This window comes from Bos grunniens, chromosome 6, assembly GCF_055505025.1.
Source record: "Bos grunniens cultivar Pamir isolate PY7600 chromosome 6, Bosgru_T2T1.0, whole genome shotgun sequence".
Taxonomy (NCBI): domain Eukaryota; kingdom Metazoa; phylum Chordata; class Mammalia; order Artiodactyla; family Bovidae; genus Bos; species Bos grunniens.
The window spans coordinates 100954212-100971801 of NC_141170.1; the positions used below are offsets into that span (position 1 = coordinate 100954212).

The 17590-nt window shown below is 42.4% G+C and overlaps 1 protein-coding gene across 5 annotated transcripts in view; it reads right to left on the reverse strand.

The window, feature by feature from the left end:
* The window catches only part of PAPSS1 (3'-phosphoadenosine 5'-phosphosulfate synthase 1), a 125470-nt gene that overhangs the window by 72294 nt on the left and 35586 nt on the right, over positions 1–17590 (reverse strand). For all 5 annotated transcript variants that reach the window (XM_086406969.1, XM_086406967.1, XM_086406970.1 and 2 more), the window contains 2 exons: positions 12355–12493; positions 5244–5362 (listed from right to left, as the gene is read on the reverse strand). In XM_086406969.1, the coding sequence (XP_086263095.1) occupies positions 5244–5362; positions 12355–12493 (258 nt within the window). The remainder of the gene's footprint in view (positions 1–5243; positions 5363–12354; positions 12494–17590) is intronic.

Here is a 17590-nt window from a genome sequence, read left to right on the forward strand (position 1 = left end):
ATGGCTATAGTAAAGACAGAAAGAAGAAAACAGCTTTAAAGATTTAAAAACTCCAATGGCTGAGTGTGGACTTGTGTGGCAGGTTGTTATCACTGGGAACTCAGACACTAGGAGTTCTGCACTCACCCTAAGCGGGCCTGTAACAGGTTTGCAGAAGGAAGATGAGAAGCAGGTCTGGAGACCGGAGAGTGAGCTCCCTCAGTGGTGTAGGCACAAGGCTCTGCCTGCCCCCTGCAACACTGTCTCATCCAACACAAAAGCCTTAAGCTGAAGGAGGACGGCAAGGACCCCTCACTCCGCCCAGGGTCCACTGTTTTGGGGGAGTTCTGTAGAAGCAAGTAGTCATGTACAGATGTGAGAGTTGGATCATAAAGATCCAACTGAGATCTTTATGATCTTCAGCTGAGCACTGAAGAATTGATGTTTTTGAATTGTGGTGCTGCAGAAGACTCTTGAGAGTTCCCTGGACTGCGAGGAGATGAAACCAGTCAATCCTAAAGGAAATCAACCCTGAATATTCACTGGAAGGACTAAAGCTAAATGAAGCTGAAGCTCCAATACTTTGGTCAGCTGATGCAGAGAGTCAACTCACTTGAAAAGACCCTTATGCTGGGAAAAAATAAAGGCAAAAGAAGAAGGGACCAGAAGAGGATGAGATGGTTAGATAGCATCACTGATTCAATGGACATGAATTTGGGCAGACTCTGGGAGACAGCGGAGGACAGAGGAGCCTGGCATGCTTTAGTCCATGGAGTCACAAAGATTTGAACACAACTTAGCAACTGAACAACAGCAACAATAGAACCAAGTATGGTCCACCGAAAGGAGGTAGAAGAAACTGTCTTGGCCCAAGACCCTGAACCAATACAAACCAGGGATCTACACGTGAGGAGCACAAGACTCATCCTCCAAGACCTCCCAGGTTCAAGGAGAGGCTAGCTACCGTGCAGGGAGGGGAAGAGACATTGAGAAAGAACCCCCTCAAGCCCTAGGGACACAGGTCCTGCTTAAGACTGAAGCTGGGACTTCCCTGGTGGGACAGTGGATAAGAATCTGCCTGCCAAGGCAGTGGATATGTGTTTCATCCCTGCTCTAGGAAGATCCCACGTGCCACAGAGCAACTAAGCCTGTGCACTACAACCACCTAGCCCATATGCCTAGAGCTGTGCTCTGCAGCAAAAGAAGCAACCCCAGTGAGAAGCCCATGCACCACAATGAAGAGTAGCCCCTGCTCACCACAGCTAGAGAAAGCCCATGCAGAGCAATGCAGACCCAGCGCAGTCAAAAAATAAAAAGAAAGAAGTTAATTAATTTTAAAAATATTGTGCCTCCTTTATTAAAAAAGAAAAAAGACTGAAGCTGCAACTTCAGTAGAACTGGAAACCACCACCACTTCCCCATCATGAGCCCAGCTGCTGCTGCTCCTGCTAAGTCGCTTCAGTCGTGTCCAACTCTGTGCAACCCCATAGACGGCAGCCCACCAGGCTCCCCCGTCCCTGGGATTCTCCAGGCAAGAACACTGGAGTGGGTTGCCACTTCCTTCTCCAATGCACGAAAGTGAAAAGTGAAAGGGAAGACGCTCAGTCGTGTCCGACTCTTAGCGACCCCATGGACTGCAGCCCACCAGGCTCCTCTGTCCATGGGATTTTCCAGGCAAGAGTACTGGAGTGGGGTGCCATTGCCTTCTCCAAGCCCAGCTAGCTCGAGGTAGTAAGTGGTAATAAGTGTGGTAATAAACAGTAGTTTACTGCTGAGAGAGGAGCAAGAACACTAGTACAGGCATCGAGTGAATGCTAAAAGCTGCAGGTAAAGTAGAAACACTGGGGAAATCTCTCTGCAGGCCAGATCCCACACTAAGGACGAGGTGGAACAGCTCACCACTGGAGAAATCTGGTAGTACATTAAAAGTAACCATAGAATAAGGAAACAACACAGAAAATCGTAGAAAATCTGCAAGAGACTACCAAAAACTACTAGAGTTAATCAACGAATTTGGTAAAGTTGTAGGTTACAAAATTAATATACGGAAATCTGTTGCATTTCTATACACTAACAATCAGCTATCAGAAAGAGATCTTAAGACAATTCCATTTGCAATCACATCAAAAAGAATAAAATAGGAATAAATCTAGCTAAGCAAGTAAAAGACTTGTTACCAGAAAACTATAAGACACTAATGAAAGAAACTGAAGATGACAGATGGAAAGATATACCTTGGCCATGGATCGAAAGAATTAGTTCAGTTAAAATGAGCACACTACTCAAGGCAGTCTACAAATTCAATGCAATCCCTAACAAATTACTAATGGCATTTTTTACAGTAGTGGAATAAATAATCTTAAATTTTGTATGGAAACACAGAAGACTCCAAACAGCTAAAACAATCTTGAGAAAGAAGAACAAAGCTGGAGGTATCACGCTCCCTAAAAATTTCAAACTACACTATAAAGCTACAGTCCTCAAAATGTTATGGTACAAAAACACACAGATCAAACAAACAGAATAGAGAGCCCAGAAATGAACCCACACTTATATGGGCAATTAATCTACAACAAGCGGGCCAAGAATATACAATAGGAAAAAGACAGCCTCTTCAATAAACAATTTTAGGAAAACTGGATAGCTACAGGCAAAAGAATCAAACTGCCAACTTTCTCACACCATATAAAAAATAAATTAAAAATGGATTAAAGTCTTAAATGTAAGACCTGAAACCATAAAACTTCTACAAGAAAACACACACAGTATGGTCTCTGGCCTTAATAACATTTTTTTGGCTATGTCTCTTCAGCAATGGAAACACCATCAAAAACAAACATATGGGACTACATAAAAACAAAAGCATTTGCACAGCAAAGGAAATTAACAACAAAACAAAAAGGTCTCCTACTGAATGGGAGAAGATATTTTTCAAATGATCCATCTGATAAGGTTAATATCCAAAATATACAAAGAACTCATACAACTAACATAAAAAAAAAAGATTAAAAAATAGGCAGAGGCTCTGAGAAGCTGAACAGACATTTTCACAAAGAAGACATGCAACTGATAAACAGGTCCATGAAAAGATGCTCAACATCAATGATCATCAGGGAAACACAAATCAAAACCAAAATGAGACATTACCTCACACCTGTCAGAAGGGCTATTTTCAAAAAATACAACAAGTTATAGCAAGTATTGTCAAGAATGTGTAGAAAAGGGAACCCTCATACTCTATTGGTGGAATATATATTAGTGTAGCCACTTAGGAAAACAGCACGGATAGTCCTCAAAAAAATAAAAATAGAGCTATCATATGATCCAGCAATAACTCTTCTAGGTATTTGTCCAAAGAAAATAAAAACACTAATTAGAAAAAATATACACACCCCTATGTAGCATTATTTACACATCCCAGATATGGATGCAACCCAAGTACCCATCAATAGATGAATGAATAAAGTTGTGGTAGATGTATACAATGAAAATTAGCCATAAAAGAGAATGGAATCTTGCCACTTATGACAGTATGGATGACCCAGAGGATATGATTAAGTCAGACAGAGAAAAAGAAACATTGTATGATTTCACTTATATATGGAATCTAAAAAAACAAATGAACAAGCTTAACAAAACAGAAACAGAGTTATTGACACAGAGAACAAAAGGGTGTTTACCAGAAGAGAAGGGACTGGGGAGAAGGAAAGAAATAGGTGAGGTTGATTCAGAGGTACAAACCTACAGCTCCAAGAGAAATATACAATGTGTGGAATATAGTTAATAACTAAGTAATATTTTTGTGGTGACATGTAATAATTAGATTTATTATGGTGATCATTTTGGAATGTATAAAAACACCATTCTGTGGTGTGACAGAAACCAACCCAGGGTTCTAGGTCAACTGGAAGAAGCACAAGCTAGAATCAAGATTGCCGGGAGAAATAGCAATAACCTCAGATATGCAGATGACACCACCCTTATGGCAGAACGTGAAGAGGAACTAAAGAGCCTCTTGATGAAAGTGAAAGAGGAGAGTGAAAAAGTTGGCTTAAAGCTCAACATTCAGAAAACGAAGATCATGGCATTCGGTCCCATCACTTCATGGGAAATAGATGGGGAAACAGTGGAAACAGTGTCAGACTTTATTTTTGGGGCTCCAAAATCACTGCAGATGGTGACTGCAGCCATGAAATTAAAAGACGCTTACTCCTTGGAAGAAAAGTTATGACCAACCTAGATAGCATATTGAAAAGCAGAGACATTACTTTGCCAACAAAGGTCCGTCTAGTCAAGGCTATGGTTTTTCCTGTGGTCATGTATGGATGTGAGAGTTGGACTGTGAAGAAGGCTGAGCGCTGAAGAATTGATGCTTTTGAACTGTGGTGTTGGAGAAGACTCTTGAGAGTCCCTTGGACTGCAAGGAGATCCAACCAGTCCATTCTGAAGATCAGCCCTGGGTGTTCTTTGGAAGGAATGATGCTAAAGCTGAAACTCCAGTACTTTGGCCACCTCATGTGAAGAGCTGACTCATTGGAAAAGACTCTGATGCTGGGAGGGATTGGGGGCAGGAGGAGAAGGGGACGACAGAGGATGAGATGGCTGGATGGCATCACTGACTCGATGGACGTGAGTGTGAGTGAACTTCGGGAGGTGGTGATGGACAGGGAGGCCTGGCGTGCTGCGATTCATGGGGTCGCAGAGAGTCGGACACGACTGAGCGACTGAACTGAACTGAATGCTTTAAAAACACACAAACATACAAACAAACTCACAAAGAAAGAGATCAGATTTGTAATTACCAGAGGAAGGGGCGGGGAGGAGAGGGAACTGGAGGAAAGTAGTCAAGAAGCACAATCTCCAGTGATAAGGTGAATACTGGGGATGTCCTGGACAACATTACAAGTGCCATTAGCCCTGCTGTATGTTATATACTAAAGTTCCTGAGAGAGCAAATCCTAAGAGTTATCACACGCACACACACTCACAAACATTTCTATTTCTTTAATTTTGGGTCTATATGAGATGATGGATGTTCACTAACTTACTGTGATAGTCACTTCATGATGTAAGTCAAATCATTATGCTGTACACTATAAACATACAATGCTGTATGTCGATTTTGTTTCAATAAAATTGGAAGAAAAAAAAGAACTTAAAATATACATGTTACTCCATATTACCACCATCCTTCATTTGGAGAGGGAATGTTATAAATCGGACATAATCATTCTCTGGGAATTCGCTCTTTGACATCCTCTTACCCGTTCCTGTAGAAGCTCCACCACCTGCTGGACACAGTCATTTACATCACAGGAGTCTGTTTTCAGCACTAATTCAGGGGCCTCTGGCTTTTCATATTCAGAATCAATCCCAGTGAAACCTATAAAAGGTAACAGATGACAGAGAGGGTGCAAATTAAAATAGGTTTGTTTCTTCAGCGCAAGTCTCTGCTATGCTGAAGTTCATTTTTACACTCCCCTTTAGGTTACAGGGTCATATTACTGAAACTTCTTTCTGGGGAGAAGATTTCTAATTAAACTTTTGTTCCCTCTCTGAACATAAACAGTCGATCCTCCTTATTCGCAGTGATCATGTTCAAATGCCACAAACACAGATGTAGTGAATACTAAACCACAGCTCCAAGCAGATACATGGAGGTGGGTTCCTGTGAGCCTCCTGTCACCAAATTTTTATCAACCAATTAATATATAACTTTTAATGAATATTTATATATATATATATAGTTGATTCATTAACACCAAAATAATGGCTACAAGCACCAGAATTCACATCTGAACAAAACTTACTTATCTAACACGTGTATTTTCTCCCCAAGACAGGTCAGTCTTCCTGCAGTTCAAACAACCAGACAACACTTCAGCACCATGCCAAGGTAGAGGAGTGCATTTTAAAAAAGCAAAATCACCAAAAAGCTAAAAAATAAAAGACATGGCACTGAACAGGCCGTGTAAAGCACACTCCTTTGCAGCATGAGAGCTGAAACACAAAGGCGTTGTTCAGACTTGAGCCGGGACCGTGTACTCTGGGTGACTAAAACGCTGCTGCTCTGTGTGTGTTTACAAGCCAAAGCACTGTGGCTACACTGATGTGGGGGTTACAAATAAGCTTGAGTGAGTAGGCACATGTGCAGACCTGGAGTCTTCAAATAATGAAGTCAGACAATACTTCTATCACCTTTCCTTCCCTCTGTTAAGTAAGTGCCTTGTAAGAAGAAACAGGAATGAATACAAAGTGACCCAGAGCATCCAATTTCTCCACAGGGACACAGGACATAGTGCCTAAGCTCTGGGCATACAACCAACCTCATCGAGGTCTTTTTTCCTCTCAGTGAAAAAACTGATGCCAAGTCAATCTGTCCATTATATTCACCAGGATTATCTGCAGCCAAATTAAAGCTCTGCAAGCTTCTTCTGCCACCACAGTCAGTGTTCAAGATCACATTAAGTTAATCAGGATCCATTAACTACTATTGGCTCAAGTAAAACGTAGGTGAGGAATCCTGTTATATCATCAAATACGTTCCACAATCAAATGCAATCAATTTAGGTATTAACCACTATTTGGATTTTCCCTATCATATATGTGCTACTGTGTAACTGCTAGAAGAGAAAGAATACATGTTGCTACCACAGAATGGGCTGACTGAGCTAAACGTATGCTATTCCTGTCTTTCACATTATTCCATACCTAAGTCATTCAGGGCCTATTTGCCTTGGAACACCAATTCCTGGGTTAGAATGGTAAATACGAATTTAAAATCATTACTATTAAGAGGCATAGGCATCAAATGAACCGACTTACAAAACAGAAAGAGACTCACAGGCTTAGAGAACAAAGTTAATGATTGCAGGAGGAGAAGGACAAGGGGAAGGGACAGTTGGGGACTTTGGGATGGACATGTACACTCTGTTATATTTAAAATGGAAAACCAAAAGGACCTACTGTATAGCACAGGGAACTCTGCTCAAAGGTATGCAGCAGCCTCGATGGGAGGGGAGTCTGGGGAAGAATGGATACATGTATTGTGTGTGGCTGAGTCCCTTTGCTGTCCACCTGAAACTACCACAACATTGTTCGCTGACTATATTCCAACATAAAATTCAAAGATTTTTTTTTCTTAAAAAGAGGCATAGGTATCAAAGAAGCTTTGAGATGAACACTATAAGTCTACAACCCACCTATTTCATTCTTTTTCTATCTCATATTCCTAAGTATCACATAAAGTCCCAAGCCCAAGAAGAAATTTTTGCATTACTGATACTTCCAACAGTATCACTGGTAAGTCACAGTAACATAGATCGGGAACAAACAAATCTGGTTATTTAAAACTCTAGTTCATAAGTTCTAATTCTCAAATGTGGCTACAACTTGGAATCACCAGGTCCTACCCTCAAGAGATTCTGATTTCATTGGTCTGGGGTTCAGCCTTGGCACTAGATTTTTTAAGTTCTCCTAGGTGATCCTTGTGTGCAGCAAAGCTTGAAGATCACTGTGTTGGGAGGTTTGGTTTAACATTTTAAAAGTCCAGGAAGTTTCCTCCTCCTTAATTTATCCCGTAAGTGATTATAATAAATGTACATTGTGAGGAAAACATTTATATAAGTAGATTATAACTACTTAAGAACTAATCATGAAAATAATCTAGGTATTAAAAGTATCTGACTTAGGCATACACTTACAGTTTAGTAATGCCATATAAAAGCCTGAGGTCCACTGAATGGATGTAATACCACCTGTCCTTGAATTTTTACCATCAAGGATCATTGCTAAGAAACTCTCTAAGCACCATTCTAACAACGAATGATTTCTAAAGACTACCCGGTCAGGAACTCTAATATTATGGCTAACCTAAAATAAATAAATGTGGGTACACTCAAGCACACGGGTATACATTAACCTAAGGAACGTTTTATCAATGCCTAGTCAGAGGAATTAAGAAATACTTGGCAAACAAGCAACACGTAGAAAACTGAACTAATACAAACATACTCCCAGATGCAGAATGCAAACTGCAAGTGACTTAAGCTATTTTGGCTTTGGTCTTATTCAACTTTACATCCCTAGCACCAAACACAAACTTTGCAAATAGACAGCGGAGGTCAATGTGCTAAACACATGATTTCTACTCCAACTTCCATACCATTCCACAAGCATTTACTGTGTATGTACTAAGTATGATGCTTTGGGCCATTTGTTGTTCAGTCGCTCAGTCGTGTCCGACTTTTTGTGACCCCGTGGACTACAGCACATCAGGCTTCCCTGTCATTCACCATCTCCCAGTATTTGCTCAAACTCATGTCCATTGAGTTGGTGATGCCATCAAACCATCTCATCCCCTGTTGTCCCCTTCTCCTACCTTCAATCTTTCCCAGCAGCAGGACCTTTTCCAATCAGTAGGCTTTTCACATTAGGCGGCCAAAGGTTTGGAGCTTCAGCATCAGTCCTTCCAATGTATATTCAGGGTTCATTTCCTTTAGGATTGACTGGTTTGATCTCCTTGCTGTCCAAGAGACTCTCAAGAGTATTCACCAGCCCCAGAGTCCAAAGGAATCAATTCTTTGGCACTCAGCCTTTTTTACTGTCCAGCTCTCACATCCATACATGACTAGTAGAAAAACCATAGCTTTGACTATATAGACTTTTGATGGCAAAATAACATCTCTGCATTTTAATATGCTGTCTAGGTTTGTCATTGCTTTTCTTCCAAGGAGCAAGTGTCTTTTAATTTCATGGCTGCAGTCACTGTCTGCAGTGATTCTGGAGCCCAAGAAAATTAAGTCTGTCACCGTTTCCATTGTTTCCCCATCTATTTGCCATGAAGTAATGGGACCGGATGCTATGATCTTTGTTTTCTGAATGTTGAGTTTTAAGCCAGCTTTTTCACTCTCCTCTTTCACCTTCATCAAGAGGCTCTTTAATTCCTCTTTGCCTTCTTCCATAAGAATGGTGTCATCTGCATATCTGAGATTATTTATATTTCTCCCTGCAATCTTGATTCCAGCTTGTGTTTCATCCAGCCTGGCATTTTGCATGATGTATTCTGTACATAAGTTAAATAAGCAGGGTGACAATATACCATTTGACGTACTCCTTTCCCAATTTGGAACCAGTCCATTGTTTCATGTCCAGTTCTACTTGTTGCTTCTTGACCTGCATGCAGATTTCTCAGGAGGCAGGTAAGGTGGTCTGGTATTCCCATCTCTTGAAGAATTTTCCACAGGTTGTTGTGATCCACACAGTAAAAGCTTTAGCGTAGTCAATGAAGCAGAAGTAGATATTTTTTCTGGAATTCTCTAGCTTTTTTTATGATCCAACGGATGTTGGCAATTTGATCTCTGGTTCCTCTGCCTTTTCTAAATCCAGTTTGTACATGTGGAAGTTCCCAGTTCACATACTATTGAAGCCTCGCTTGAAGGATTTTTTAAAATTAATTAATTTATTTTAATTGGAGGCTAATTACTTTACAATATTATAGTAGTTTTTGCCATACGTTGACATGAATCAGCCATGGGTGTACATGTGTTCCCCATGCTGAACCCCCTCCCACCTTCGCTTGGAGGATTTTGAGCATTACTTTGCCAGCACATGAAATGAGGATAATCGTGTGGTAGTTTGAGCATTCTTTGGCATTGCCTTTCTTTGGGATGGGAATGAAAAGCGACCTTTTCCAGTCCTGTGGCCACTGCTGAGTTTTCCATATTTGCTTGCATATTGAGTGCAGCACTTTCACAGCATCATCTTTTAGAATCTGAAATAGCTCAGCTAGAATTCCATCACCTCCACTAGCTTTGTTCATAGTGATGCTTCCTAAGGCTCACTTGACTACACACGCCAGGATGTCTGGCTCTAGGTGAGTGATCACATCATTGTGGTTATCCAGGTCATTATGATCTTTTTTGTATAGTTCTTCTGTATATTCTTGCCACCTCTTCTTAATATCTTCTGCTTCTGTTAGGTCCCTACTATTTCTGTCCTTTATTAAGCCCACTTTTCCATGAAATGTTCCCTAATCTCTAATTTTCTTGAACAGATCTCTAGTCTTTCCCATTCTATTGCTTTCCTCTATTTCTTTGCACTGATCACTTATAAAGGCTTTCTTATCTTTCCTTGCTATTCTCTGAAACTTTACATTCAGATGGGTATATCTTTCCTTTCCTCCTCTGCCTTTCATTTCTCTTCTTTTCTCAGCTATTTGTAAGGCCTCCTCAGACAACCATTTTGCCTTTCTGCATTTCTTTTTCTTCAGGATGGTTTTTATCACCGCCTCCTGTATAATGTCATGAACCTCCATCCATAGTTCTTCAGGAATTCTACCAGATCTAATCCCTTGAATCTATTTGTCACTTTCATCGAATGGTCCAGCGGTTTTCCCTACTTTCTTCAATTTAAGTCTGAATTTTGCAATAAGTTCATGATCTGAGCCACAGTCAACTCCCTGTCTTCTTTTTACTGTCTGTATAGAGCTTTTTCATCTTCAACTACAAAGAATATAATCAATATAATCAATCTGATTTTCATATTGACCATCTGGTGGTATTAATGTATACAGTCATCTCTTGTGTTGCTGAAGAGGGTGTTTGCTATGACTAGTGCGTTCTCTTAGCAAAACTCTGTTAGTCTTTGCCCTGCTTCATTTTGTACTCCAAGGCCAAGCCAGCTGCTACTCCAGGTTATCTCTTGACTTCCTACTTTTAGGCCATGCTTTGTGCTAAATTCTAATAACACAAAAAATGGTAAAGAGGGTGCTTACTCCAGGTGGGCAGACAAACCTACCTCCCTCACCAATCCATCCTTGCAAAAACAACAAAACCAACTACAGTTAAAATAAGTAAAAGATTCAGACATCAGGATCCTGGACACATCCTTCAGCTTCTCTTTGCAAATCTCTATGACAAACAAACAGAAGTGAACACTGATAATCAACAGAGAGAGCTGTGTGCTCATTCACTGAGTCGTGTCTGACTCTGCAACCCCATGGGCTGTAGCCCACCAGGCTCCTCTGTCAATGGAATTCTCCAGGCAAGAATACTGGAGTGGGTTGCCATGCCCTCCTCCAGGGGTCTTCCCAACCCAGGGATCAAACCCAGGTCTCCCACATTGCAGGCAGATTCTTTACTGTCTGAGCCACCAGGGAAGCCCATGAATACTGGAGTGGGTAGCCTATCCCTTCTCCAAGGGATCTTCCTGACCCAGGAATTGAATCGGGGTCTCCTGCATTGTAGACAGATTCTTTACCAGCTGAGCTACCAGGTAAGCCAGAGGGTGACCTAGAAACTAAATGGATAAACTGGTTCCCTTCCTGTTTTTATCACATTCAGAACTGTTCTCCCTGAGTCAAGAAAGTACAGGCTTCATGGGTCAAACTGAGCTTCCAAGGTGGCAAGACTGGACACGAGCCTGCCCAAGGAACCAAATTCACCACCAGATTCAGTGGAACTCGCCCCAACTGCTAATGCATTCCCAGGCCCAGACAAAAGAGCTTAACAAGCATTTTCCTTCCTGTTCCACCTTTTCCTTTTCAGGGTCAGAAGCTGGTGCCAAAATTTATACTTCATGGAACTCCTGGGAGCTTCTGATAGTCCCAGGCTATCACATATTCCCTGCTGGGAAGGCAAATAAAAGTTACCAGCATGAATTGATCCCAAAGAGTGTAAACTAAATATCTATCTTTGATGCTTTTTTCATGTTGGCCTGCTCTCTCTTACTGTTAATAATAATAACAGACCAGGACCAATGTCAAAGGATGTCTAAAAGATAAATAGAATGACTGGTATCAAAGGCCACAGAGGAACAAGTTCTAAATGTTTCTATGCCAAATTTTCATCAGAGTTGAAACTATGGGAACAGACTATAAAACTGAAAATATAAGCTGCATGTACTTTGATATGTTAATTCAATCTAATGCAACAATCACACATAGAATGAATTTCAGATCATTCCAAGCACAATGTTATACATAAGAATGAGACATTTTCCTTGCTCTCAAGATGCTTATAATTTAGGCATTTTCCCCATTCACTATGGAATTTCTTACATTTTCACTAGAACAAAGACCACAGAAGTGCTAGGCACCAAATTACACCAATATGTTTCCACCAGCCCCCAAAATCCAAGTCCTCTAAAACCTGTCTTGTGAGTAGGATTTTAACCTGATGGATGATGCGGAGAATACACAGTACTACTACTGGTTAGGCCTGAGAGATCCAACTGTGTAGTAAGACCCACTCACTCTTCTCAAGGAGCTTCAAGTTGTTCGAATACTTTCGTCTTTTAGAAAAGATTATCCGTCTCAGATATGGTAAGATGAAATATTTAAGGAAAGACAAATTGGGGAAAAAACATATTACTTACCTTTAATTTCTCCAGCCCGTGCTTTTTTGTAGAGTCCCTTGACATCCCTCTGTTCACAAACATGCAGGGGAGCATCGACAAACACTTCAAAGAAAGGCAAACTCGCACCCTCGTGAATCCGCCTTGCATTGTTGCGATCCTTAGGAAAAAGATGTGCGCAGAAACGTAACAAAGAATAATCACAGGAACCAAGGGTACGATAGTAATAACAAGGACAAGTCAAAGAGCTTTTCGGTTGAGTTAGTGCAAAATGTATTACTCAAAGTTTAATTTATATTTTAAAAATATAAACTGAAAATAAAAACCCAAGAAATCAGATTAAGAAGCCCATTCTGCACTAAGAATTTTAAAAGGGTTGCTATTCTGAAAATCGGATATATTGGGAAGTTCCAGGAGGCAGAATAAATGCCCCACAAGAACTTTCACCTAAACTTTATGAGGAACGTGAGCCAAAGCTCAGCTCCAATGCAAATGCCATCAGGCCGCTCTTTTAATAACTCACTCAACCTCAGCCTGTGCTGGCCTAAAAGTAACATCACCAGAAATCCATTCAGAACCCTGAGGCTAGTTTATTCTCTTGCCAAATACAAACCCCTGCAGCCACTGCACATCTCTAACACACCCCAAACTTTATTTTTCTGCATGGCTCCTAACCCCCAGCTCTGGTAATTACTTCATCGCCCAGTCTAAAACCTCTCCACTCTGTCTTCTGGAATACTCCGCCCTTTTCAGTGAACTACTTCTTCTTTCTGGTCTTAACTAAAACCAAGTTCTCCCTTCAGGCTTCACTCCCCTGCCTGTTCTCAAAGTCAGGCTCCACACTCACTCTATCCATCCAAGGCAGTACCACCATTTTTGCTGTCATTTACCATCATTCTTATGGTCCCTCCACTCAAGCCTACTTCCACTCTTACCAACGGCTACACCTCTGACTTTAAAAAGAAAATCCCCAGACACGAATGCTCTCCATCTCCCCTCTGCCGTATAAATATACCTACATCCCCTCCCGCACTCCTCCTTTCACAGATTCAAAATGCCCTAGCCCACAATGGAATACCACTCAGCCATATAAAAGAATGAGCTTTTGCCATCTGTGGCAGCATGGATGGGCCTGGAGGGCATCATGCTGATGACACAAGTTTGACAAAGAAAGACTAACACTGTATGGGATCACTTACACGTGGAATCTTTGAAAACACAACCAACTAGTGAATATAACAAAGAAGAAGCCAACTCACAGAGAGAGAAAAATCAGTGATTACCAAAGGGGAGAGGAGGGAAGGGGCAACACAGGGGTGGGGAGTGAGAGAGACAAAACTACTCGGTGCAAGATAGGTTCAGGGATGCACTGTACCACACAGGGAATGGAGCCAACATTTTGTAGTAACTGTAAATGGAAAGTAACTTTTAAAATTATACGTTTAAAAAAAATCTCCTTCTGGATAGTTGGGGGGTTGGGGATGGACATGTACACATTGCTATGATTAAAACGGAGAGCAGACAGGGATCACACAGAATTCTGCTCAATGCTGTGTGGTGGCCTGGATGGGAGGGGAGTTGGGGGGAGAATGGATACGTGTGTATGTATGGCTGAGTCCCTCTGCTGTTCACCTGAAACTGTCACAACATTGTTAACTGGCTATATCCCAATACAAAATAACAAGTTAAAAAAAAAAATCCCTTCCCTCTAATGAAACTTGCTCAGTCCTGCTTCATCCGGAATCTTCAACCTTCTCTTTCTTCATGGACAACGAACAAGTAAAAGTCACTATTTTCCATTAAAAACAGGTGAACAAACAAATGATACAAAAATCCCCATGGTCATGGGCACTTGCCAGGCCATTCTGCCCACATTTGACACTACTGACCATCCATACCCCAACAAGGCTGCTCCCTGGTGGATCCCACACAGGCTGCCCAGGGCTCCTTCCACTGCACCCCTTGCTGCCGCACTGGCGGTGCCCACAGCTGATCAGGAGCCCACTGCTCACCCCACACAGTCCCGGAGCACTCTTCTCAACTGCTTTCACAGTGGAAACTACAACATACACACCAACTCTCCAGCCTGAACTCTCTCCATTTCTGAAATTAAACACCCTTTTGAAACTTGCTCGTATACACACCCTCCTGGACATCCCCCTTGCTGCTGCTGCTAAGTCGCTTCAGTCATGCCTGACTCTGTGCGACTCCATAGACGGCAGCCCACGAGGCTCCCCCATCCCTGAGATTCTCCAGGCAAGAACACTGGAGTGGGCTGCCATTTCCTTCTCCAATGCATGAAAGTGAAAAGTGAAAGTGAAGTCGCTCAGTCGTGTCCGACTCTCAGCGACCCCATGGACTACAGCCCACCAGGCCCTCCATCCATGGGATTTTCCAGGCAAGAGTACTGGAGTGGGGTGCCATTGCCATGTACCTTGAACATGTCCAAAAACTGAAAGCATTCTCTTTCCTCCCAGGCTCTCCTTCCCACTCATACTGCCCAAATCAAGGGATAAGAACACTATTCTCCTGGAATCCCCGGAGTTTTCCTGGTTCCTTCCCTTTGCCGTCCCATCTTGTGCATTTTGTCCCAAAGTCCTTCAGATTTTACCTCCAGACATTACACTAATCCACTCCTTGCCTAACTTCTGGTTCCACCTTATTTCTCTTGCCTGGACAAGTGTGACACCCTTTTAATCAGTCTACTGGCTTCCAGCTTTGATCTGCTCAAAGGCACACTCTACACTGTACCCAGGATGACAAGATGATGCAAATTCAACCACGTCACTAAACTCTTCAGAGACCCCCCCCCCCCCCCCCGCCCCGTCTCAATCGCCATCAGGGTAAAAGCCAAGCTTCTCAGAGTGACAGGACAGGCCTCCTTCACCTGGGCCAACATTCTCAAGTCTTGCATTTGACGTTCTATTGATAATTAATGCCAATCTTTCCACCAGGCTGCTTGGATCTGATGCCTTTGCCATAGCCCCTGCAAACACGCTCACCCCTCTCCTGTGGCTACAGCAGTGCGCTCACTCAGAGTAAGCGCCATGCTAAGTCCTCAAGAACCCTGCCCCACACGTCCAGGCTGGCTGAGGGCCTCGCTTCTCTGAGTTCTCAGTGCTCAGTCACTCAGTCGTGTCCAACTCTTCACAACCCCATGGACCGCAGCTCACCAGGCTCCTCTGTCCATGGGATCTTCCGGGCAAGAACTGGAGTGGGTTGCCATTTCCAACTCCAGGGGATCTTCTGAACCCAGGGATCAAACCCATGTCTCTTGCATCTCCTGTACTGGCAGGTCGATTCTTTACCACTGTGCCTTCTGGGAAAGTACCCACAATGTACCTCTGTCACAGATCCTAATGTACTGAAATAATTTCATGAGCTTTATGACGTTAGTTTCTGGCACAGCAGCTCAATGGTGATCCTACTATTCCAACTGTCCTTCCAAATGAAGGTGTTCCCAAGTTTCCATCCGTCGCTCTCTTCTCATTCTCTATACTCTTTTGTTTTTCAGCTTCATCAAGGCTTCAACTAATCGAGTTAATGACTTCCAAAACTATATCTCAACTCTATACAACGTTCCTGAACTCCAGAACACATTTCCAAATAACCCAGTGGTCATCTTCACCTAGCTACGCCACCGACACTTCAAATCTTACCCACCTAAAATGACACGGTTTTCTCCTCCCTTCCTACTCTACATCTTCTAACTCGATCAGATCATCTTCTCTTCAGAAAGCACCCTCCTTCATGTTCACCCCCAATTCAGCAATCAATCCAGGCACGACATCCCACTGACACTACATGCTCAAGAGCTCTCAAATATGCCCCATCTTTTCTATTCCCACGGCCGGTGCCTGAATTCACCCCAAAAGCCTCCTAACTATTCTCCTACCTCTCGACCATTCTCATTCCAGGCTTTACAGTGACCTCATAAAAATACACACCCAGAGACACCATTCCCCAGCACAATCTCAGCTCTCCACCACGCCTGGGGCAAAGTCCTGAGCAGTCTGGAGTTTGGCGTGAGACTGCTGCAAATGGCTAGAGCTGCATCTTTCCTCATGTTTATCCTGCACAGCAGCCAAAACAAACTACCTACAGGTCCCCAGGTGCAATTCCCTCACATGTCCATGCTTTTGTAACTACTGCAGTATCTCCTCTGTCTGAAATAGCTTTCTCCCTCTGGTCTAACTGGTACACTGGGTCACCCTTCGTGACTCACCTCAAGCAACACCACCTCTTTGGATCTTCCACAGCAGTTTTCATATACATACCCAATTGCTTGCCTTAAGATCACATCTCTATGCTCCCACCAAATCACTTACCAACTCCTTAAGGATAAGAATTATCAGGTTTATTTTTACAGCCAAGATGCCCAAGTTCAGGGGGGTGACACAGAAGAATACACATATCCTATATGACTTGGTACAAATATTATCGTGGATTTTTGACGTGCTCTAAGCATAATCTAAACCTCATTTCCACTCTCAGCGCTTTTAGGCATGAGATCAACAAAAGTTTTTTTCCATGCTAATGGAAACAACAGGGCCAAAAGAAGCATATTAGCATATACTTCTAGATACCCAGGTCTCAGCTGCTAGCTTTCCAAAGGTATTACTGGCTTTTTCTTTTTCCAAGAACTGCAAAGATTTCCAGAAGGTGCAAGAATATCACCATTATTATATATCACTGTGAAAACTGTTTCTATCCAAGGATTGAGGAACTGTAACAACTCTCATTCTCTTACACATTTCATTAGCTAGGATACTTTAAGCTGATGTATTGACACTGATCCCAGTGCTTCAGGAAAATGAAAAGCAGCTAGTCCTCAAAGGGAGAAGGCAATGGCACCCCACTCCAGTACTCTTGCCTGGAAAATCCCATGGACGGAGGAGCCTGGTGGGCTGCAGTCCATGGGGTCGCTAAGAGTCAGACACGACTGAGCGACTTCACTTTCACTTTTCACTTTCATGCATTGGAGAAGGAAATGGCAACCCACTCCAGTGTTCTTGCCTGGAGAATCCCAGGGACGGCAGAGCCTGGTGGGCTGCCATCTATGGGGTCACACAGAGTCGGACATGAGTGAAGCGACTTAGCAGCAGCAGTCCTCAAAGAACCTTTTACAACTCCTGCCACACTTCAATTAAGTGAATCTCTGTGATTAACACTCAATCTCATACTTAATCTATAATCTTTACAGCTTAAACTTTTTTAAAAATCTAAGTAACCCATCCAGATTTATGTTACAATAATA